This window comes from Embiotoca jacksoni, unplaced genomic scaffold, assembly GCF_022577435.1.
Source record: "Embiotoca jacksoni isolate LCO1_2020_lvr unplaced genomic scaffold, fEmbJac1.0.p SCAF_9, whole genome shotgun sequence".
Taxonomy (NCBI): domain Eukaryota; kingdom Metazoa; phylum Chordata; class Actinopteri; family Embiotocidae; genus Embiotoca; species Embiotoca jacksoni.
Window position 1 is genome coordinate 18,314,842 of NW_027185447.1, and position 25,085 is coordinate 18,339,926.

Genomic DNA, 25,085 nt, shown 5'->3' on the forward strand with positions numbered 1-25,085 from the left:
TATGTTGCTCCCTTTTTAATTTTTGTGTATTTTTTTTATTGGTCTTCAAGTTGAATCTGCCACAAACTCTACAGCCTCAAAAATCTAAGGCATACTATTAATTCACAACGTTTTCATTTAGAAGGAACCCTTTAAAACGAAATATCATCCTGCTCAGACATGAGGCTTGATTTTATTTTATTTTACATATGAGCTCAAAATATCATATCGCTCCATTAATATAAAACAGTAGTTTCACTTCAGGCCTGGTCCATTAACTGCGCCCCGCAAGGAATGTCTGTAATTGCTGCTATTTAGCACAAATGAGTTATTTTCTTGAACCAAAAGTCAGATGAAATGTTTTGCCCCATGATCCTTAAAACTTTAAAGAGTTGCCAACGTTGTCATTGTTCTTAGCTTTCTCCCCAATAATATTTTCACTCATCTAGGCTACATCTTTATCCAAATAAAATAAACCGATAAACATATTAGCTATTACAATAACACACAAAAAAAAACTATCACTTTTACTTTGGGAATTTTGAGTGACTGGAACAATTGGCTAGTTGAGTGCTGCCTTCAAGAACAATTGGAAAAATAAATTCTAACTAATTCAACATGCCTGAAAATTGTCTCTTATGCCTGGACAGTTGGATCTGTAATACAACGAGTGTCATCAGCTAAAGGTGAAAGACTGTGTCTCATCTCGTATGTCCATAATCTAACTGACCTTTGGCCTGATCAGATCTTTGACTTTTATGACCTGCCTCACTCGTCTCTCAGCACTGATCTCGTGGCTCCGTCTCTACGGTTAAAGAAAACGGTCTTTGCCTCGAACACGTTGACTAAAACAGCGTTTTATATTATTATTATTATTATTATTATTATTATTATTATTATTAGCGGACATCTTGGCTCGTGACTAAACTCTGATCGGGAGGAGTGTTTGCTGCCGCACGTGAAGGCGGCAGCGGTCGACCGCCCCCACTGCTGCCGAACAGGAGCTGCCGTGAAGACGCAGCCGGAGGCGGCGACAGACCGTGGGCTAAGTTTGTCCGCCCTGGCTTCCTATTACGAGTCCGACGACGGGTCTTTGTTTCTGTAACGACCAAAAAGCGCCGCTGTTTTCGCTTCAGATTCACAGCAGAGGTGGAGACAGAGGTGAAGCGCGCTCGTGACATTTTGGATAATTAAAAAAGAGATACTGCGAAGAGAAAAGGAGGGAGGGAGGGAGGGAGGGACCGAGAGGACGGCTCCGAAGTTGCCACTCGGTCATGTTTGGCACTTGTTGAATAGGCTCTGTGTACGTACGCAACACAGTGGCCTGCGTGGGCAGCGCGCTGGGAACAGGTAGGTTTTTGTTTTTTTATTTGACTGTGGTCAGCTTGTAATGCAGGTATCATGGCTGTTTACTCTGCGCTGCAGCCTCTGGTTAATGGTAACGGCAGCGCTGTTTATTAGTGACTTGAGTTGCTGCCGCCTAGGACTGAGTAGTAAGAGTAGTTTACTTTAGTGCATGAATGTCAGAGATAAACCAGGTATCTGTTTAACTGTGATACTTAAATGTTGCTTTATGCTTTCCGTTTGTTCCTAAACGCCACACTTCTTTCTTTCTTTCTTTCTTTTTAACCAGATATTAACTTCCAAAAACCGTGTTCTGCTGTCAGGGTCGTCTGTATCGCCATGAGGCAGTGACAGAGCGATGGCAGAGCTGGAGATCGACCAGTCCAACCTTCCACGTGTCCAAGAAGGTAAACACAAGGGGTGGAAGTAGTCGGATCTTTTCTTTGAGTAAAAGAACTACTACCAAACTTTACGTTCACTTAACTGCAAGTTCGTACGTAAAGTAAAAGTAGGCTCCTTCTGCAGTGAAATGCCCCCCCCCCCCCTTTCATTGTTTTATTATTATATTTGATATTTTTGAATGAATCTATGTTGCATTTTACTGCCGTTGGGGTTTAACATTGACCTTATTTAACTTCATTGATATTTGTTCGGGGTAGTTTAATGTACAGTAATCCATTATATTCCTTAGCATCATCATATGTGTGTAGCATCCCTGTCCTGTGAGAAACATGCATCTCTAAAAAGTCTACTTTTCATGAGATGAAAAACGGCTTGTTTTCAGCTTTGTGACCATGAAGCTTCTAACTAATCCAAGATTATTCTCAAATAGTTTATTTGTCTTAAAATGCTTACGAAGAGAAACTCATCCTATAAAGGAATCATTCAGATGATCAGAAACATTCGAAGACAACAGATTTGGAGAAACCTGGTTTTCAGTGGACAAGAAGAACGTTTATTTTTTTTTTATCTTGAAAGTGACTAGTAATTGATCGAATAAGTATATGGTTCAATATATTCCTCTGATGTCTAGTGTAGTAGAAGTATACATTTGCTTAACTATAAGTCCAGTTGCAGTACAAGTATCTGAATTTCTACTTTAAGTACAGTACTTGAGTAAATGTACTTAGTTACATCCCGTCACTGGTAAACGCACATACTGTCAGACAGACCCAACTCCTGCATTTATAGGAAGTTCAAACTTAGAAGAGTGTGGAAAAACTGAGTGCAGACTATCAGGGTCAGTGACTGAACTGCAGACATGAAGCCACCAGGGATCAAGTGTCTTCATGGACACTTCAGCACAGTGGATGAAGGACAGATTTGTCTTCCCTTCTCCTTGAGAGGGAATGAGAGACGGCTAGCATCCCATTGTCTCTTTTGTGTGTGTGTTATGAAAAACTGGCACCAGTCCTGTGTTCACAGCAGATAAGAAGTGGTTTTAGATGTTTTGTCTACATGACAGTGTAGATTTAAGTACACTACTGTTATCCTGCTGGTCAGCTGGTTCCAGGTCTACCAGTCAACTCAGTGTCTCTCAGGACGTTCCAGTCTGTCCTTTTAATACAGCACAGTTAGAAATGTTTTGCAGAGGAAAAAGATAAACACACAAGTTTAATCTAAAAATAGGAGTTCCTTATCACAATAAATTAATGAGTCCAGAAAGTAGGTTCTGTGAATAACAGTCATTTTCATCTTCGATTGATTTGTGAATTATTTTCTCGACTAATCGATTAGTTGTTTGGTCTTCAAAATGGCAAAAAGTTCACTCTGCGTTTTCCAAAGCTGGAAAGCCTAAATTGTCTTATTTTGGCTAAAACAATATTCAGATTAATATCATGAAGGACTTAAGAAGGGACGAAATATTGACATTTAACATCCTGGAGCATTTTTCATAAAAAAAAAATGTCTCGAAAGGATTCATCAATTATTAAGGTGGCTGGCAATTCATTTTCTGTTGATTAGTCAATGGAGTAATTTACCAATCGTTGCAGCTCTACAACAAATGTATTTTAACCACAACTTTACCGTCACTTATACAACAAGTAAATCACAAAGCTGCCACAGACAGAAAGTCTTTCTTTAACTTTCAAACAATGTGAACTTGCACATGATTTACACTGCTGTCAGACCAGCCCGCTTTCTTTGTTCAAAGAAGATTTACTCGGCTGCCTTCCTGTCTAGTTTCTACAACTACAACTCCACGCCATACAGGAAGCTGTCAGACCAGGTGAAAAATGGTTGGTGTGTGTGAGGGGTTTTTATAAACCCATTTTCAGTCATACAGAGATGGAGCTCATCACTGACAGGACTGGTGCGCTGGGTGCAGATAAGAGCCAGGAATGAGATGCTGTTTGTGATATGGCATTTCTGAGGGAGTAATCAGAGGAAGGCTTCTTCTGCAAAATATGTTAGATGTTCTCGGATATGAGTTTCTGTAATTTGGGTCAGCGTAAACAAAATACAGTTTCATTAACATACAGTATGTCACTATTGTGTTAGAAGTTTAAGTATAACACGATATAGTTTAACACCAACACAAACGCCGTTCTCTGAAACGCTCCAAAACCTGATTGAAAAAACAACACAAATCTAAATTCAATTTCACACTCTTTTGAAGTCTTGAATTCAAACAGTCCAATTATGAAGCACGTAGACAGAAAATATGGATTTACTGTAGAGCATATGCAGCAAATTGGGATGAGAGTTAGGTGGGAGTTTAATATAGAAGAGACATTTGCAAAAATCCCCCTGGCCAAGGAAGTTTTGACAGGATGAATTCTGCAAAGCTTCAGTATTGTTTCATTATTCTCAAAAGGCCTGTCTGAACAAAAATTTTCCTGCTTGCACATAAGCATGAAATCAGTGACTTCATTTCTAAGCTGTGACCTGGATGTGGACTCAGTCCTTGGCACATCCACACTAATGACTGGGATGGAAATAGGTCTGCATGTCTTTTATCAAGGGAGATAATTCAGCACTCCACTCTTGTTTCCACACACAAAGGGCACACTGTGCAGCTTTGCATTTTCATGCTTTATTGAGCAGGGCCCAGTGCACAAACAAAGCCAGTAATAGCATCTATAAACTTGTCAGCCAGACAATGGCAGTATGTCAGTTGTCTGGTCATTGTGATTTTTTTTTTCTGCTCATCATTTACTTTAGCAGACCGATTTGTCAATCTGTGCTGTTGTCCTTCTCCTTGGCACTGCTTCTTCTTCTTCTTCTTCTTCTTTTTTTTTTTTTAATCTGAATGTCCTATTGTGGGGGTTTGTGCTTCAATTTTCCTAAGAGCACTTCCCCTTGTCCCTCTTCACCTTCACTTTCCTCACCATCTTCCGCCAAGTCAGCTCTCTTTGTTTCCACTGCCCCTCTTATCAGTTCCTGTTTTGTCCCTCCTCTGGCTACTCCTGATATAGCCTGATGTGCTGAGGGAATGCAGCTCCCAGAGGAATTCCCCCACCTCCCCCTCGTTCCTAATTTCACTCTCACCAACTGACCCAGAGCCCCATTACCCCCTCACCTCTCTTTGTTCTCCATGACAACCTGGTCCTGCTCATGAGCCACTTGGCCGGGTAGTCTGAGTTTATAACACAACACAAAGAGCTGTGGGATGCACAGACACTTCATGGTTGAAATTTTGTGCAGAAATAAAAAGGGCAGTGAGGAGGAGAACAATCTAGAGAGGAGGAGGGAGAGAGAGAGAGAGAAGGAAGGAAGGAAGAAGAGAGAGAGAGAGAGAGAGAGAGAGAGAGAGAGTGTGTGCATGTGGGCGGTGGGTGGGGGGATTTTGGCTGAAAATAGAAACCTTTTCTCCTTACACCAGTTTCTTAGTTTGGCAGCCACTTGCCTCTGCAGCTATCCAAGTAGCTGTGAAGATGAACGAGAAATACCTCTGTTGCTGTTTTGATGGGCTGCTCCCACGCACTGGATGTCTGAGACAATCTGCATTATTTTGTCGTGGATGACTGGCTGTCAGTGCTGTAATGTTGGCGGGAGTTTTTTTTTTTTTTTTTTTTAGCTGTTGTACAAAAAGGATAAAGTGCACCAAATTCATTTATGAGATTTTGTTAAAAGTAGCTTTTGTATTTTGCCCCCTATAATGAGGAATATTTGTCAGGGAAAAGATGCATTTAACTGCATGGAAAATAGACTTTCTTTTGGCTGTTCAGACTGTAAAGTCATAGTTTCCCACTCTGTATTATCCCTTTCTTCCAGTCTTAACTGCAGAGGCTGTCTGGACAAACTGCTGGAAAACACGACTGTCGTTGTTTTTTGTTGTCTTTCCTTTCCTGGACCAATTAGCCTCTAGTTTTCAAATGCCAGCAGACACTGCTGGAGCTTTGATTTACTATCCTCTCAGAAAACAGACCCCGGCCTATTAAGAAGCTTACAGTAGGAGTGCCTGAGTTCACACTGAACATGTTTTTACTGTCGGCCCTGAATGCCCCACACCCTGTCACTCACTCCAAAACCTGTTTAGGAGTCATAATTACAGTCTCCTTGTCCCGCCTCCAGAAGGGTAATGTGACCATACTTTATGAAGTTCGGAAAAACAAGTTAACCCGCAATGCAGACACACCCACATACACACGCACACACACACACACACACACACACACACACACACACACAGGCACGCACGTTCACACTGGACAAGACTGACGTTTCCTCCGTCTTTTCCCTCGATCCCTCTTTCAGTCTTCTTTCAGCGCTGAACTTAAGAGTAAACTGTTTTGAGCTGTCAATTTGTCCTGTCAGATAAAACCAAGCCTTTGACTTAATCCCTCCTCATTGACAGATAGGACCCATAAGGACAGGTTGGAGATCCATTTAGCGGATAGTCTCTTAAGCTCCACAACAGGTGTAAGTAGTAATGCATGTCGCACTCTCCGTGTAGACCTTTGGGGTCATTTGTGGTGTAAACGGACTCTTTTGGGGCTTAGTGCTGTCTGCGTGATTTCCATGAACTTTGACAGTTGAGCCTCTGTGGATTGAAACATATCCCCAGAGACTCAGTCTTTGCTCTTTGAGACTCCTCATTTTGAGGATTTACAGAGAAATTTCATCACAGCAATGCTTTTTTTTCACTTCCCTATTTACAGACTGGAACAAAGAGGATACATCCTCAGTTTGACTGTTTATATACACTTTGCAGAAAGTCTATATTTTGTTCTGTGAATGTTGAAAATTATTATCAACATTACTAAAGTAGACTGCAGATGTTCAAGGTAAAGTGCTACAAAATGAAAGTGAAAATAAGCGTAAATGTAAAAACAGTGTTAGCAATCTGTGTTATTAATTAATGTCAAGTCTAAAAGCATACCAGGTTGTTTTTAGGAAATTTACCCAGAACACAAACACTGAGAAGCATTCTTGAAGCCTGGAACGGGTCAAATGCTTGATTTATTCTTTTCACTCAGCCACACAGATGGTCGCAGCGCTATGTTAGACTATAAGCCCAATATACCACTCTTCTAATGAATCTCGAGGCCTCCCATTTGTCATCCATGACACCATCCAGTGAATCTCCAGCTTGTAAGTAAACTGCCTGGATCTTTGCCTGTCTTCAGCTTTTATTGTTTTAAATTTGTTGTTCTTATTTTGAAGAGATTAAAAAGCACCGTTGAATCCAAAGCAAACAAACTGAAAAGTTTGTTGTGCTTCCAGTGACAGCCAGGGTTTACAGGCACATGTATTCCAGATACTGGATGATATTTGCACCTCGGAAGTCCTTTTTGGGATTAAAAATTCTTTAACACCTTTAATAATCTTCTGTCTAATGAATTTGCTTTTTAAAGTACACGTGTACAATCTATTGCAAGTTAATACTAAAGCTCTGCTATAAATTTAAAAGAAGTTTTAGGTGATATTTATGAAGAAATATAGAAAATTCTAACGGGTTCACAAACTTTAGGGCGCCACTGTAATGCAGTCTAGTACAAAATGGCCAACTACAATCAATTCTAAAATATACAGTTGAATTATCATTTTCCGCTTCGTGACGATGCCAAAAACGTTTATGCATCATAGAAGTAGCATTTCGTTACCATGTGTCTGACATTTTAGAAATATCTTATCTCGGTTTATGTTTTAGGGATATAGTTCTTGTAGTATTAAATATATTCCAATTTGTTATAACAAGTGTGTGAACCCAGCTCATGAACTGAATACGCGAGTGCCCAAAGCATGAAGTGCATAGATGTAAACGCAGGCATTGTCTCCACAGACGCGACTCGGCCCGTTCTGATAGGCTCCGTTGAGGGATTAGCAGAAGGACAGGTGTTTTTAATTGGCCCTGCCACTGGCTCAGCGCAGAGGCTTTTCAGCAGTGAGCTAAATCTCCTCTTAAACACTCTCTCTTGGCATTTCAAAGCCTCCATTGTGGGACTAGACGGCCTCTCTGGATTCCCTGATGAAAATCATTTGGATAGCTAAGCCGTCTTGTCTGTAAACCGTGTGCGCGCAAATATGGAGGACGTGGGGAAAACGTCTATGCCGCATTGGGGCTGTGTGTCTGGGTTCATTTTCTCTTGAGTAACTTTTGAGATTGTTTGACAGTTCTTTAAACACACATGGGCGGCAGCCTATAGAGGCAACCGGGGCTCATTAGAGACGACTGTAAACACTTGACATGTTCATAGATTAGAGTAACAGTCAACAAATGCTGAAACTATTAAGATTAATGTTCAGATCAAGGAGTAATGCAAAACTGTGGCGTTTCACTGCCTTATAATTCAAGCGATAAAATATATCCAGACAAAAACAGAGAAGTTAACTGTCTTTTTGTTTGACTGATTGATTTAAAAAAAAAATAAAAAAAAATTGCATAGTTGCTCAATAATTTCTTTCGTCTGTATTTAAGTCATTGTCAGCTTTATGACAAAAAAAAATAAAAATAAAATGTTTTTATGAGGGTTAATGACATGAAACTGATATGTTTTATTACCATGGCCAGACTATGGGATTATGGGATAGGAAAGACTCAGTTCAACAGTTTACCACGGAGTAGTTTGATATGGAGACGCGGAGCGTTCGTGTATAGAGAGCTGGGCGTTAAAGCCTTTGGATTCCTGACAGCCTCACAGCTTTCACTCTACGCACAGTACATTTCTAGATCGCAGGATGTCGTTCCCTAAACTTTGCATGTTTATTTGGTAGTCATAGTGAGCACATTAGAAAAAGGAAACCATGCATCTACCTCCTTTCAACAAATAATTAAAGATTTTGTCTGTTGTTTTGCTGCTGCACACACACACACACACACACACACACACACACACACACACACACACACACACACACACACACATCATTGCATGTAGAGGTGGACCTGCTGCTCTGCTATTAAACTCTGTGACTTTAGGATGGCTGCTAATTTTGGCCTCTGGCATTGTTTGAAAAACTGGTACCCTGTTATGATGAAGATTTATTTTGTCTTTTGGTTTATTAACTGAGTGGTGATTTCATGCCAGAGTGGTGGATGATTGTTTTTTTTTTTTTCACATGTATTTAAGTGGGCACTCCTCTGCCTTTGTCTGTGTCGTATAAACAGCCATCGTAACACGCAGCACTCGTATCCTATTGTTTCCCTTTAGACAGTTTGTTGGACCAAAAGCTCGGCAGGTCATCCAAAGGCTCAGCTCTGGTTCTGGATGGAGCCATCGAGGGCCATTCAAAAGTGCCGTCAATTTTCTGTTGTTTAAGTTATCAGCAGGCTCTGAAAACGCTTCACTTTGTTAAACACTTATATCCCCTCCATTCAATTTTGAACACTTCATAACTGTTTGTATAATACTGAACTGTCGCTGTCGTTTCAGTGTGCCAGGGTTTTGCTGTGCTAGAGGATGGAGTGTTGGCACACAGCCTGCAGGAGCAAGAGAGTAAGTACAAAGTCAGGTTACTATGTGACAGCTACATACTACACATGTGTGTGAGCTTATGTTATGTGAGCTGCCCTCCAGTCTGTCGTTGTTAATCACCACTTTCTCTGTAGTTTGGTTTACTTACGGTACTTTAGTAGGAAAATCTCTCCCTCTGGACAAAATATTAGGCACACTTTTTAATTTAATTTAGTCCAATACAGCTCTACCACCCATTACGATCTCAAAAATAAAGCTGAAGTAGAATTATCACCTCTCTGAAAAGTAAATATGTATAAGCGTCATAAAAGTTGAATTAATGGCAGTGCAGTTGTGTTGGATTGTATTAGAGTGCACAGACGCTTTGAATAAAAGTCCTCAGTGACTATTTGTTAGAAATACAAATTACAGATTTACATGAAAAGACTGCACATGTCTTATGAATTTCCCAGGCAGCCTTTTTGGTTGACTATTGTCTATAACTGTCAGTCTGTTTCAACTTTACACAGTAAACAAAGTGCAGTATAATTTAGTCCTGTTTTTAGGATTCCTCAGAAGTACACTGAAGAGCTGCCACAAACATGTTTCAGATAAAAAAAAAAAAAAACAGCAGTAATGAGTACTGAAAAATGAAAAGATTATTGTTAATTACTATAATCTAGATCAGACATGGCCCTTCATTGCAACGTTTAGTATTTGCTCACCCTCCTTTCCCTTACAGTTGAGCAATACTATACCACCAATATCCAGAAGAACAAGCTGGTGCAGAATGACATCCGTGTAGCTAAGTTGCTGCAGGATGAGGAAGAGGAGCAGCAGGCCCAGCAGAGCGCCTTCTTCAGACAGGCCACCAGACACATGTAGGTGCTCCTGCTCCCCAAAACACAGCTCACACTGATGCACCATCCAGATATCACTGCAAATCTTCATCTCTGCATGTAACCCTTAGGCTACTATATTTATTGCACATATTTTTCTTTTACACTGTTGTTTCTTGTGTTGGTTGTCGTATTAATAAGTCATTTTCTTCCCTGACTGTTGTTTAGAGAGGAGCAGGACTTTGAGTACGCTCGTGTGATTCAGGAGGAGATCCAGCGATGTGCTGAGGAGGCCCAGAGGAGGGAGCTGGACGATGAGGTGAGCTTTGACTTGCTTCTTTTTGTCTACATTGCATATTTTATTTCCAAACCATGCATAAATATTACAAACACACTATGCATTTGATGCATTTACTGTGCTCAACAACAATCACACATTATCTACTTTTCCATGATCGGGTGAAACAGCTATTGTGCTCCATGATATTAAGATCTAATATGAGCATTTTTACTTTTACTTTTTTTTTTTTTCATTTCACGAAACTTTTGCTCAGTTCATCTGAGTTGTAGATGGAAAGGCTGTGCATGGAAAATTATATTAATGCAGTCCATCATATATGAATGGTGGGCTAAAATTTTCAATATGCATTTGAGAGTAGAAAAACAAATCTAATTTAAAACTACAGTTGACTAAAGCTGTGTGGAGAATATTGTGATAAGATACATAAGTGCTCCTTGGATGACTGGTGCTTAGAAACAAGGTTGAAAATCAGTGTTCCTATTTCCAGTCACTCATTTTTGTCACTTTTACTTAAAAAACTCTGGGATATTAAGCTCAGCTCCGAAGTGAATGCTCCTCCTGATAATACCAAGACACAGTTTTGACAGCAAAGTTTGTAAAGCGAAATATTTTGAGGGATTTGCTCCTGAAAGAGGAACAAATCCTTTCCGTGGGTGTCAAATTGCTGGCAGTAACCAGAGCAGAACAAAACACAGTATGAACAAGTTTAACTTTGGCATAAAGTAACATTTAAAGTGATATTCACTTCCTTATTGATTTTAGGAAGTATGAAGTTTGTTTTTCTTTTTAGTTAAACCTTTAAGTCCCATTGAGGTTTGTAATGTCTTTTTAAAGGGACACCTGACAGGATGGCAGCATCACATGTTTCAAAGGACGACACAACATCTGGCACAAATAAAATACTGAAAACAAGAGAAATATAGTTTAAAAAAAATATATATATATATTTTTTTTTTTTTTTTAAAGAAGCTAAAATGATCTGAAGACAATTACTACAAAAAAAAAAAAAATAATGATTTAATAGGTAATAATAGGTTTTTCCACATGATGCAAACAGTTGAAGGTAGATTAATTTTGGCAGTAAGCACATACTTTCAATAGCACCAGCATTCTTCTTCAAATCAGGAACTTCCATGGCACTCGGGACATACTTGTATATCATTTAATTATCTGCCTGATACCAGCAGGTCAAGCAGCATCATATGGATCACTTTACTCTCTCCGGGGATTAACTGAGTCAATTAAAACTACAAGCAGTGATATGTGGGCCCTCGCATGCTGCACGCAAGGGTCCGCATATTCCCCGTTGCAGTTTTACATTTTTTTCTCGATTTCGTTCCTTTTCAACAAATCAGAGATATGAGTAGATATGAAATCTCTCCAATTAATAATTATTTTTGTTTGCGATTTCAGATGACATTGACTTTTTTTATATATATATTTTGGGCGACATGCTATTGTATGACTTTTTTTATTTTTGGCAATGTGCTATCGTATGACTAACCATTGTTGTCCAAAATATGAAGTACAAGTCATACTATAGCGTGTCCTCAAAAGCACAAAAGAAACTCAAAGCATCACAGGCACAGTGGGGCAGTGGTTAGTGCTGGTGCCTCTCAGTCAGAAGGTCATTGGTTCAATTCCCACTGGAGCTGTGCTTGGCCGGTCCAAAAAATGTCCTCTTTTCTTTAAAGTATAAAAAAAAAACCCGTATACATTAGCATGTAGTTAAAAACAGGAAGGGGGGAAAGAATTTCCATGTTCCAACAATTTCAAATTTGTGACTTTTTTTTTTTTTCCTATTTTGGATGACATCCTAAAGTATGACTTTTTTGTATAGTATGGAAGACAGCACATAGTGTAGTGGTTAGCATTGTTGCATCACACTCTAAAAGTTTTGGATTCAATTCCAACCCTGGTTCTTTCTACATACTATACTATTACTTTTTTTTTTTCACATTTTGGACAACATGCTATAGTGTAACTTTTTTTTTTCATATTTCGGATGACATCATTTTCAAATCTCAATATTATTTTTCTCACTTCTCATGTTTAAATAGACAAATTACATTCTGTAATCACAGAATGACATCTCAAATATGTAACACTTTTTAGCAACGCTAGCTTACAGCTGTGTGGATAGTCATGTTGGTCCTGATGGAAATATGTCAACAGCGATAGATTACAGTGAAATTTAGTGTGAACATTTGTTGTCCAGAGAATATGAAACCCTCCTTTTAGCCATCAGGTTAACTTTGGTGGTTTTGAGTCAAATGTTTCATCAACTATTTGATGAATTTCCAAGAAATTTGGTACAGAGGTTCTTTGTCAAACCTTTCACTTTCCAAATAATGCCACCATCAGATAAAAAACAATAAGTTCACAACCTGATGATTGTCATCAATCACCTCACCGTTTTATTTGTATTATCACACAAAAGGTTCACAAAAACGTTGTATTTATGTCTCTGTGTATTTTCACACAAGTTCCTTGACAAAAAAAAAAACCAAACTCATCTGTCTGGCCACCAACAGCAATAAAGGGTTGAGTTTTGTGAAAAGACCATTGTGGGCCACAAGTCTGCCATGAAACTCCCCATCTGGTCAAGCATTCTGTGTCACAAGGCATCTCCAGTATAATATTTTTCTTTACGTGGCTGTTTCCTTTTTAGAGGAGGCCGCCTATAAAAAGCTCCTTGTTTGGAGGGTGTGAGGTCAGAGAGGCTGTGAGGTTCACTCTGTTGTCTCCACTTAGAGTTAAATGTTTAAACCTAGTTTTCCTTTTGGGTATGCACCCACTAATTTCTTTTTTTTTTTTTATGAGTGTTGATATTAGGATCAAATAATGAACTATAAACACACCCATTAGCTTACCTTCCTTAATGACTGGCGGATCAGAGGTGTTGATTAAATATTTGCCTCCCTGTAGATTGTGTCTTTAATTAAGGAACAGAAGGCGTCAGGCAGTGCGGTTTTAAATGCCAGATCCCTGTGGCACTACACGCCTAACCTGCCATGGCAAGCTGTTAATTGTCTGCTGATGCTGGCAAAGTTGCTCACAAACACGTCCTGATTGCGAGGCAAAAGGAGCTGTGCTTGCTTTTAGTTTTGATTTATGTTGCAAATGCAGCCTTCAGCGAGATATGTCATGGAATTTACTGGAAGAATTTGCTGAATTGTTCGGAGCATTATTAGTTCCTAGTCTTTCTAAGAATATTAGCACTGGGACGTGCTGCTGAGGCCTCCTTCAGAGAGCAGAGACACACAACTGCTCTGGTAAGAGTTGGCATTCCCCAGTGACAAGGTGTTACCGCAAGAGAAACAGTCCTGTTGACCTGCTTCTGGTAGATCACGATAAAGGACATGAAAAGTTCGCCTGTCTTTCATGTAGTCTCATAGTTTCCACTGAGTCAGTCACATTTATGTTGCAAATGCAGCCTTCAGAGAGAAATGTCTTGACTTGATGCCGTTAGAGTGTTGAATAGCCACGATTACAATGTCAGATCACCTCACAGTGCTTCAATGTGGCGTAGCCTCCTCTGTAAACATGTCAGTTATGGATTCTCTTCTTTGTGTAAACTCTGAGGTCTGAGAATTTGGTTCAAGTTTCATTTTGGTTAAATCAGAATAAATCAAAGAGGAAGTGGGAGGTTAAACAGAAGTGGTATCTACAGAATATGACATTTTTCTTAGAGCATCATAGAAAAATGTACAAAAAAGCAAAACCATCAAAATAAAAAATGAAATCTCTCCAATTAATCCGAAGATAAAGTATTTTCTTTCCTTTGTGATTTTCAAATTCTCCTGCAAAAACTTTTGGTTTCTTGCTACAGTTTGTGTTATACTGCCATCTGTTGGCTGAACATGGCACTGTATACATGGTGTCTAATTCTTGCAGTCATTTCATTTTGAATATGATGAGCTGACATGACCTGGCTGCTCACAGTGACTGGATCTCTGTAATGCCTTTTAACAAGGTGTGATGTTATCAGGACATTTCATTGCTGATGTTGCTGTTACAACAAATTAATTTTAAGCTTGTTTTTTTTTGTTTTTTTCTAATAAAGGCAAATTAAGTGATGTCATTATGGACAAATTACACAGGTTATTGAGAATTCTTCTCAGTGCCTGAAATAGGAGGAAGTTTTGCACCTTTGTCAATTTCCTTATTTAATGGGAGATATCAATTTTTCTGCAATCTTTATTTACCACTAAATTATATGTGGTTACTAATTGTGGTTTACAACACAAATAGATAACCAGTACATCCATTTTTTTCACAGGAAATGGCTAAACGGATGCAGGAAGAGGAGGAGCAGAGGGTCAGGAGGAGCAGCAGAGGGCAGGAGAGCCTCAGTGAAGGTACGTTTAGTCTAGTATTTGATTACGTGTATATTTATGCTGCAAGATACATAAGCAATCCTCACATACTGCAGAATCACTTTAAAGGAATTTTAAATGATTTTTATGTTTTTGATGAAAATGTATATGATATGGGTTTGTATACATTTGCAGAAATGTATTTGTTACGTTCCAATAGCACGGACAAAGCCTTTCACTAAACATGCTTTGCTGTACTGCTGCTACCTACTACTGCTTTATCTAAGTTATTCTCCACAGATAATACAAGAGCATGATCATAGGTATTGCACTATCATCATGTTTTTTTATGTTTCAGTTACATGTTGTCTTTTATGTTGTCTTTTATGCATGACTGTATATTTGTAGGGCTTATTCCAATCGATGAATGTATTGGAATGCCTCAGTAGTGTCTTAAACGTTTATGTAAAATGTGTAATAAGTAATCTTACTCAAGTGACATGCAGCTATTTTAATGCAATATGTTACCTCATCATTAACTGCACTTGTCCAATAGCATCCACTAACAGACTCACCCACCCTCCCTGCTTTTGTGTTTGCATGTTTGGCATTACTAAAGGCAGCACCAGCGACCCTGCACTGCTGTCCCCACACCAGCACACACTCAGCAGTCCTCGCCACTTGGAGGAGCAGTACTCTTCTTCCGCCACCAGGTGGCGAGGGTCTACCTCTCACAACCATTCACACTTATCTGAGCCTCAGAATGACTCCCCCAGCCAGGCAGCAGCTCAGAAAAAGACAACTTCATGGTCAAATCAAGGACACACAGATTCCATTCGGCAAATCAGGAGTGAATTCAATGATTCTTTCAGTGAAAATTCAGAGGACTCGGACACAGTTTTCTCTGAGCAGCTCTCTGCCTTGTCCCAGAGACTGAGTGAAAGACTCAAAACGGCACCTCCTCGACAGCGGGCATCTTTACATCAGATACAAGGGAGAAACTACAGAAGTATTTGCTCTCGCAGCAGCTTCTCAGATGAGTTCAGAGACTTGGAGGAGGAGAGAGAAGAGTGGGATGAAGACTATTATGAAAATGGTGACTCACAGAGGAGAAAGCCGAGGAATCGGGATCATAAGACGAACTGCAGTGAGGAGAATTGGGGTTGGCACAAGAGCAGAAATCAAGATGCAGACTCTACGTCAGTAGAGGTCAGAGAAAGGCGAAGTAGTCGTAGTAAGTCAGTCAGGCTACCTGACACGGGTAGACACAGCAACAAAGACTTGGCAAGAACCTGGAGCTACAAGGACAACCCTGACAAACATGTCCGTTTTCAGGAAGACACCAGGAGCTCTTACAGGCAGAAGAGTAAAAACAGCCAAGTGTGGGAGATGCTGGGCAGTGTCCTCAGGGAGAGGGGTGTCCCTGTGAGGTTTGGTGGCAACGGGGCGCCACTACAAATAAGGCCTCAAAGCAGAGACAGCCAGGTGCTTCACGGGAGTGAGGTCTCCTGTGGCGACTCCCAAACACATCAGAGAACCTTCCAGAGAGCTGCAACCACCAGGCACAGTTTCCATGGAGATATCAGGGAAAGGAGGAGATTGTCATACCGAGAGAACAGTGGGAGAGATCACAGAGAAGACCGAGACAGGCACCGTGGTAATGGAGAGCTCTATGAGATTAGTAGTACAGACTCATATCTTGCTAACAAAGAAAGACGAGACAGTGGAAAGTGGAGGGAGAGCAGATACACCAACAATGAGGAGAGGGGAGAGAGGAATACAAATGATGACAGAGTCCAGAGGACAGCAAGTGAATGCAGGAATTGGCACAAGACCGCAGAAGAAAGGTTGAGCTCAGAAGAGGAGCAGGAGGTGGAGAGGAAGGTGGCGCGACCCCGTCGAAGAGCTCCGCAGCATAGCCAAAGCTTCAGCAGCAGCAGCAGCAGCAGGGCCTCAACCAGGGATAGGTCGAGTCACATGGCAGCAGGTAACACCCCGACCTGCAGCCAACTCTAATCTGCAGATGGAAAACTTCCAACCCTGTGTACATCTGCTCCTCTTATCTCCCCCCAATCATTGTCTGATATGCACGTGGGCTTTAGTGGTGACTTGTTCTCTTACTGAAAGAGAAGTGGGACATTTTCCTGTTTCAGATTTACAACAGGACAACAGTAGTCCTGAAATAATCTGCACTGTGAACTTTCGTTTCCACCCTTTTTTTTCTCATCATCAGTCTTTTATTCTTGATGTAATAAATAGTAATAAAAAAGTTAGTCATTTTCCAACTGTAGAAACATGATTCAACATTCTGGATCCTCTTATCTCTCGGTGTGGCTCTCAAAGCTCTTTCGGTATTCATCACTGATCTAAGTTTTTTCTAAACCGTTTGCTCTTTATTATCACAGTTGCTTCAGTTCCTTTGGATTTGACACTATCAAACTTCACCTTTAGGAGCCTCGCTGCAACCAGAGCCGAGCAAGGTGGGCCTGGACCTGGGGGAGCTGCAGCAGGTCCTACGAGATGAAGAACTGGCCCGCAAGATTCAGGAGGAGGAGGACGAGCATCTGAGGAGGGTAAGTGAATCATTTTTTTTTTATAAAACAGGAGATAAGCAAACGAGAAGTTTATCTTTTATTCTTTTGTACTGTTTAACTTTATTCTTTTGTTACATTTACCGTTTTGTTCTCTCAGCCCTGTGAGCCCTCTCCATGTAGCCCTTATCCAGAGGGGGACTTCAGAGTAGCACAAGTGGCACAGGATGAGGTACGATGATGAACTGACACATCATTGGTACCCACATACCTCATGTTTAACATCCACCTGAGGAATGACAACAGGCTGTGATTTATGCTCCAGGAAATTGCACGTTTTATGCAGAGGCAGGAAATGAAGTCGAAGCGCAGATCTCGTGAGTTGGAAGGACCAGCATCGTGGCGAGAACACAGAGCAATGATGACTCATCATGACAGACGAGCTGCAAGAGAGAGACAGGTGCATGTTGTACACACTGGAAAACACTTCAAACGTCTAAAACACACCATCCATGTCATTGTCGTGGATGTCTTTAGTCTTTTAACACTGTAGTTCTTTCATTTGTCTCGCTATAATCATCGTTAGTGCTGATGTTCATCAGCTCAGTTTAAAAAAACAAAAAAAGATTTATGAAAATATTAAACTCCTTTTTTTTTTTTTTTTGCTCCCTCAGGTCCAACGAGAGAGGCTCGACTCGGAGGGCCTTCCTTCCTCCACTGAGGACTGTCCACCAGAGAACCAGCCATCCGGCCCCGTCCCCACCGTACCGTAATGAAACTGATCAATACAGGTATTATTACTACATGTCAGCTGTATATGCTTACTTACAACCGCTGCGTTTACAGACAAGCCCAGCAGATCAGAAACATCGCAGAGGAGTTGGACCCGACCTTCCAGGCCAAGAGGGCCGGCACAGAGAGCCTCCGAGTGGGACAGACAGGTGCTGTAAACAGGAGGAATTACACACAAAATGAAAATGTAGAAATCTTGAAAACAGTAGCTGGACACTCGCATCCTTTTCCTTTCATTGTAGGTCCAACCTGTCAGTCACTTCCTGCACCGCATTCTGGATTACACGACCTCCTCGAGGAGCCAACTTTCATCCCACCAACAAAGCGGCAAACGGACAAATCGGGACGCATGAAATCCAAAGACAAGAAGGAGAATTGCAAGCAACAATAAACTTTTAACATATATATATATATTTTATAACACTCAGAATACAGTTCTCATTACGTATTACTTTAAGGCTGTAGATGACAGGAATTATGTTGAACCAGCCGACCCTACTAGCACTTTAGACCAGTGGAACAAAAGAGACATTTTAGGATATTTCTTGATTAAGTGAATAATCACAACATTCATGTGTTTTTCATTTTTAAAGGGAAACTTTGAAGTATCCCTCGAATTCTTCACTGTAGTTATTATATGTGTAACTCTTATTTTGTCTTTATTTGCATAGTTACAGAGCAGATACTGTCAGCATCAAATATGTCTGCACACCTTGACCCCCGAACCTTCCCTGGGATGAACTTAAAATGTATTGAAATTTTAGATTAAATTAACCCAAATGGTCTATTGGATACTGCCATGATAGTATCACCTCAGCGTCGTCCAAATCTGGTGCAATGTTAGGGTCGTTTTGTGTGTGTGTGTGTGTGTGTGTGTGTGTGTGTGTGTGTGTGTGTGTGTGTGTGTGTGTGTGTGTGTGTGTGTGTGTGATTTGGTGGATGCCCTTAACTCCCGCATTTGACTTTGCCAAGGAGACAAAATGAGAAGTTACTGCAATACCTCTTACTTGAACCCGATTGAACTGGTTTTCTGGCAAGCCAAGTCATCCACTGTTGCAATGTCTGCCAACTTTGTGTCAAAACAGTTTGCCCGCATTTCAGTCATGTTTACAATCGTGCAGTGACAATCAAATGAACCAATGTAACCTTTAAGAAACAGAAAAGCCCATTTTTCGACAACCTAAATTACAATCGTGGTATGGTAAAACGATGTGTAGTATCTAGATGTAAATATATTCAGCTCAGGTGAGGAAGTTCATTCGAGACATTTGGGGTCATTAAATATGTCACAAAGTTTTCTGCGCTCCACTGCGAGCTTACAGCTACATTTCACAGCCACTGAAATCCCGACACCAAAGACCGTCCTTAACCTGAGACGGGTTACGTCTTGTATATTCTGCCAAGTGTGTTTTTACCAGTCCAGAGTGAATTATACAAGTTCATATACATTCTTAATACTGATTCTAACCCCAGTGATAGTATTTTACTTTTATGCACACATTACCATTGTGGTGTCTGTTTTTTTCATGTATGTTGTTATTACTTCCACATTTAAAACACTCTTTGTTTTTTTACAAATACAATATGCTTTGCTTGTCCACTATAAATGCAGCTTTTCCGAATAAAAGTGCAACAAATAAAAAAATATTTTTTTTATTGGGTGTTTAAAAATGTCATAAAAGTCATTTTAAAAAAAAACAACACATAAGGCTGAAAAGTACATTCACATCAGAAACCTGTAATGAATCAGGAAAGGGTCAACACTTACATGTATAACAAATGTAACTTCTGACATAGACACGTGGACTTTGGGTCTTTCAACAGACTTTACTTTGCTGGAGGTATGACTCATACTGATACTGTAGTTGTGGGTTAACATTTTCACCCTTAGCCCACGTAGTATAGTTCACAAATGTTCCACTTCAGACACCTGCTACACTTCAGATAATACATAAGACATTTTTTTTAAACTTTCCTATCGGCCTGATCTTGCTGCCCACTTCACACCAGTAGCAGATCAAAACAAAAGTAACACAGGCTACGAGACTGACGGGGTTTTTCCACATGACCCTTGACCATTTTGACATTTTTTGTGTGCGCCTCACATCTGTCATGTCCAGAGGATTTCCCACATGACACACTAAATAGGCATCTGAGGCACTAGGAACAGCACATGACTCATCCTATCTGACATTTAATCTCAAGAAAGATTGCACTCGGGATACCTATACTGGCAAATTATTGCTCAAGAGGCATGTTTCCGCTTGTTATTGAAGTTTAACCAAATATTTGCTTCTTATAAAACAAAAGGAAAATAAAGACTACCATCCTGTGTATATCTAGACTAAACTGTGTACTAAATTGTAGGCTTTCTAGTGCTTTTACTGTGGGATTATCTATTGATGTAAAGGGAACCTCCACTCACTGGACTTTTTTTTATACTAATTTAGCAATACTAGGAAAGTCCAGATGGTTCCTGGTAATCTTAGGTAGAGTTGAAGAGGCTGTATGCAATACTTGCCTCAATGTGAAATTTTTTACAGTAGTACACAAAGCTGCTATTTTCACCATTTATCTCAACGTAGAACCCATAGAATACATAGATTTAAATAAACTAAAACAGACAAAACAACTAATATACCCTGAGAAATATGTACATGGTTATGTATAAATTTAGCAGGAGCGGTAAAATCAAACACCTACGTATGTGGGCTCAGAACTAAGAGTGACTAAAACCTATCTGACGACACTTTTCACGTGCGGCTGAACACCCACTTGTACTGTACGTTAACACTGAGCATCAGCAGCAGCATCACTGCTCCGACATGTAGGTATCACAGTAGTGAAACTCATTTACCTTCCTTCACGCTACAATGTTTGAAAGTAAGAAATAGTTTACAAAGGGAAAAAAAAATAACGTTTAAAGGTAAACGTTCAATTTTTGACTATTATATCAATATCTTGTTTCATCATTAAAGTGCCAAACTCAGTCTAATGATTTTTAACCTTTTAGACTATTTTACCCTTAATGTTTAACTAAGGGGAAACAGCCTGTGTGTCAGCTATAATTTGAATAATGAAAGAACAGTTGGTAACTCCACTTTGTTTTTTCCCTCTCAGAATTCCCCTTTCTCATCTGTGTATATTTACTGTATCATCAAAGGATCCCTATAATTGTATCCTGGTGTAATTGTACATTGGTATTGGTATATTTTCAGTTATAGTTATAATTTATACAATATAAATACACCGTGCAATACAACAACTATTCTGTCTGTATATATCATATTTTTTTTTAGTCTTTAGTTAGTTATATCTTAGTTATTGTGGATTTGTACTTTTTCTCAGTCAATATCCTTTACTGTAATATTATATTATGTTATATTATATATATATTATATTGTATGTATTTATGATACTTTCTGATAATTTTTTTTTTTTTTACTATGTCTCTTGTTTGCACTATCCACTATGCTGCTGTAATCCTGTAAATTTCCCCACTGCGGGACTAATAAAAGATTATTTTCTTTCATCTTATATTGTTAGGCAAATAGGGGAATTAACAGCTAGCTGAACAGTGTTTTGCTTCTTTCATTTGCCAATTGAGGCAACAAAGACTTCGTCAGTAGAACCAGGAAAAATCCCATCGTTTGGGGGATTCCCTGTTTCCTTACAGGTCTTCAAATGTGGCTTTGTATTCGGTTCTGTTCATGCAATGAGCTGCTCTGAGGAGTCCTTGGAGTACAGCGACTCTGAGCTGTTGCCTTGTTCTTGCTCAGCCTCGTGAAAACTGCACTCTATTGCTATTAATGTCCGAGGATCATCTAAAGGAGAAAAAGAGAGAAAATAAAAACACTGTATTTGGAATTGATGGGACAAATATCCTGTGTAATCACTATGAAGTACAAGTTACATTACCTGTAGGGGTTCTAATTATGGGTGTTTTGGGGGATGGCTTTTGTGTCTTCTGTTTTTTCTGAAGGATGTTGAAAGCCACAGAGATGAAGACGATGATGATTATACCAAAGGCCATCAGAACAAAGATGATGATCATCATTGTCAATGGCTGCTCTGTGTCATCTGTTTCAAAACAGCAACAAATTGTAGGTAGCTTTCCTTAAAAACAGGAATTAACGCACAAAGACACTAAAGAAAGAATCATGTCCTACCAGGTTTCTTTACGTTCATCTGTGAAACATTACACTGTATGTCACTAACTGCATCTCCATTGGTCACAATCTTTTCACCTGGATTGGGGCACCTTTGAGAAAAATACAAATCACAGAAGAATTTTAATGACATTTTTAGGTCTTAATCATATCTGTCAATACAGAAACAGAAAAAAAAAAAAAAAAAAAGTGGTTGCAACGGTAGAGCCAGTCAGTAGAGAAGAAATATGTCTTACTTGCTACTCCAGGGTTTACACTTCTGGTGAATTTTGTCATTGAAGGTTCCATTTGGACAGGGTCTGCAGGAACCTGCACAGAGAGGCATTCAGCTGACATTACAATCAATGTAACGTGTATGTTGTTTGTGCTTCAGTGATGTGATTACATGCAGTTTTACGTACGATCGGTGGTAGGTTCTTGACCTTTGGCACACGTCTCCACACAGAATTTACACTGGTCATCACCACAGGTGAGTCCTTCTTTACAACCACACTTTGTATTAGTTGTAGGAGTGCAGGTTTCCATAAGGACTTGAGCACCTAAATATAGGAAGATACAGATAGTTTGGATTGTAAATTCACTAGAGAAGAAATGCTTTACATAGTTTTGTGACTTGAATAACTCATTAACATACCTGCACATTGTGAGCACCTATCACACTTTTGGGCAGCAAGGTTTGTTGTGTAAGTGCCAGACTCACAAGGTGTACAAAGATCTGCTGAACTGGAACCACACCTTTTGACCAGACGGTTTCCTGCACACACACACGTACACACAGGCACACACACAGTGGGACAAGTTTAGGCAAGACATTTCTAGTAGCTGCGCTTCATCAAAACTACACTGTTTTGGATTTGCACGTAGAAGAATGACATATATGACAGCTCCAAATGATTGGATATGTTAGTTGCATCATCTGTGCCTTTGTTGTGGGATTAGGTGACAAACCACTGAAAGTATATTGGCTACAGGCAACCACCACAGAGGAACTCCTCAAAGGATGGAACATGATCATCTTTTTACATTCACAAAAAAACAAAAAGCTGGGTTTCAGAATAATACGAGGAGAAAGACTATTTGTCCTCCAATACTATCCAGTATACATAGAGGGTTTCCTTCAAGAACAATATTGTTTAAAAAACAAACAAACATATTAACATATATTAAACAACACTGTATGTGACATATTTGTTCAGAAAAAAAATACTATATATATGTAGTTTTATAATGTTATAATTATTCTTTCCTTTATTTCTTACCTGGATGACAGATTTCACAGCAAATATCTTTACCCTTCCCATTTGTCCATTTCAAGCAGCCCCTCTCAGGCTGTCCAGCGCTGCACAAGCCGGCCTGCATGAGCAGACAGAGACCCATCAACCACAGCATCACGGCCATGCTCCTGTCAGCTCTCCAGCTTTGGCGTTAAGGATGATACAGACAACCGAGGTAAGACGTAAGGTAATCCAACAAATATCCAAGGTATCTTTTTTTCCGCCCAGAAAGTTATTTAAAGTATTTAATCTGTAGTTTTCCACAACGTTCCTCTTGATTTAAAGTTGTTTGGCAGCAGTGTTGTGGGTAATGAACTCATTTGAAGAAGGCTCTCTGTGCTGTGATCTCAGTACTCAAAACACAACTCACTCTGTGGCCAGCTGATCGCGCTATTCATAGTCGGGGGTGTGTCCTAAAAAAACAACAACGTGTCTCTTACTTCCTGCTTTGTCCTCACCATCAATCAACTGTGTTACACAAAATGTTTTAGCCTTAAGCTCATACCAGACTTCAAATTCAAATCATTTACATAAATATAGCATGTTTTATATTTTTTTTTATTTTCAATACATTTTATACAAGTAGTATTTCCTTCATTAAAAACAATACAGCCTGTTCAAGATAGAGTTCTATAGCGGTTCAAAACAAAACAAAACCAAATGATAGTGTCTGAATAGTATTCCTCATAATCTCATGCTTTGGACGAGTGCTTTCCGTGGTTGGCTCAATTTTTGACTATCAAATCAGTTTTGCTCTGTGCCTTTAACAGGGACTATTTACAAAGTGAACATTCCTGGAGTGCATTTCGTTGCTTTTCTGTAACAATACGTATCTTAACTGAAGGAAATTTCTGGATTTGAGATTAAATCTCGTTGAAACTTTCCCATTCTCCATCCTGGAACCAGTTTCCGATCAGGCAGGGTTCCCCCCCCCCCCCCAGGAAACCAAATGTGTATATTTACCTTAAGCTGACAATGAGGGTAGCCAAGTTATGCTATCATTGCAACCGAAAGAAAAGGAATTTTTTTTTTTGTGTTTGCTACATCTCAAACTGATGTTCTGAATTGCTCTCTTTAATTGGAAAAGTGTCACCTGAAATGGAAGTGGAAAGAAATTTGTTGATGCACATGGCACACTAACTAAATTTGGATTAAAGCATCTGAACTTTCACTAATTGATTTGATGTTTAATTTGATTCATTTTGGTTATGTTTGGACTGTTAAACAAACCTGAAGATGATGTCTTTGTGTGGAGGGACTTTCCTGTTGGTGTATTATCATTGCTACAGGGGACACATTAAACACAAAACATTAAAAAAAAAAAAAGACAAAACAAAGATGAAAAAAACTACAGTACAAAGGGTTTTCTTTAATGTAATGGATAAAAAGGCTGCTAAGAACTCTGTTTGAAATTAATGTAGCGTCATTGTGATGAGTCATGGTTAACAAAGACACACGAGTTACACATGCCAAGAGTCACAAGTTTTTTGGAGATGACTCTAAAAGGTTAAAAATTTCCCAGTTGTTGCTGATCACCTGTTATTCTTATATGTCCAGTGATTATCAGATTTAAGTCCCTGTGATGGAAACCACGGCATCGAAAAATAAAACTGAAATGAAAAGTGAAACATAAACCCTTCGTTGTGCTAAAATGAAAGTGTGGCTTTCGGAAGATGCTCTTTTGTTGAGATTGTTT

General features: G+C 39.5%; 2 protein-coding genes across 2 annotated transcripts; one reads left to right on the top strand and one right to left on the bottom strand.

Moving 5' to 3' along the window:
* The first annotated feature begins 1,208 nt into the window (after window positions 1-1,208).
* ccdc187 (coiled-coil domain containing 187) lies at window positions 1,209-19,602 on the top strand. The gene is made up of 13 exons (XM_069140943.1): window positions 1,209-1,329; window positions 1,613-1,730; window positions 9,144-9,206; window positions 9,907-10,045; window positions 10,232-10,322; window positions 14,587-14,665; window positions 15,243-16,610; window positions 17,075-17,196; window positions 17,315-17,386; window positions 17,480-17,614; window positions 17,829-17,923; window positions 18,001-18,095; window positions 18,189-19,602. Exons 2-13 carry the CDS (start codon window positions 1,682-1,684, stop codon window positions 18,335-18,337), a joined length of 2,457 nt encoding a protein of 818 aa, XP_068997044.1. The 5' UTR covers window positions 1,209-1,329; window positions 1,613-1,681; the 3' UTR covers window positions 18,338-19,602.
* On the bottom strand, window positions 19,590-23,730 carry tnfrsf9a (tumor necrosis factor receptor superfamily, member 9a). The gene is made up of 7 exons (XM_069140944.1): window positions 23,375-23,730; window positions 22,750-22,869; window positions 22,517-22,654; window positions 22,352-22,424; window positions 22,116-22,207; window positions 21,865-22,026; window positions 19,590-21,770 (listed from the first exon to the last, which is right to left on the bottom strand). The coding sequence occupies exons 1-7, from the start codon at window positions 23,511-23,513 to the stop codon at window positions 21,655-21,657; spliced, it is 840 nt and encodes a 279-aa protein (XP_068997045.1). The 5' UTR covers window positions 23,514-23,730; the 3' UTR covers window positions 19,590-21,654.
* Window positions 23,731-25,085: the final 1,355 nt, after the last annotated feature.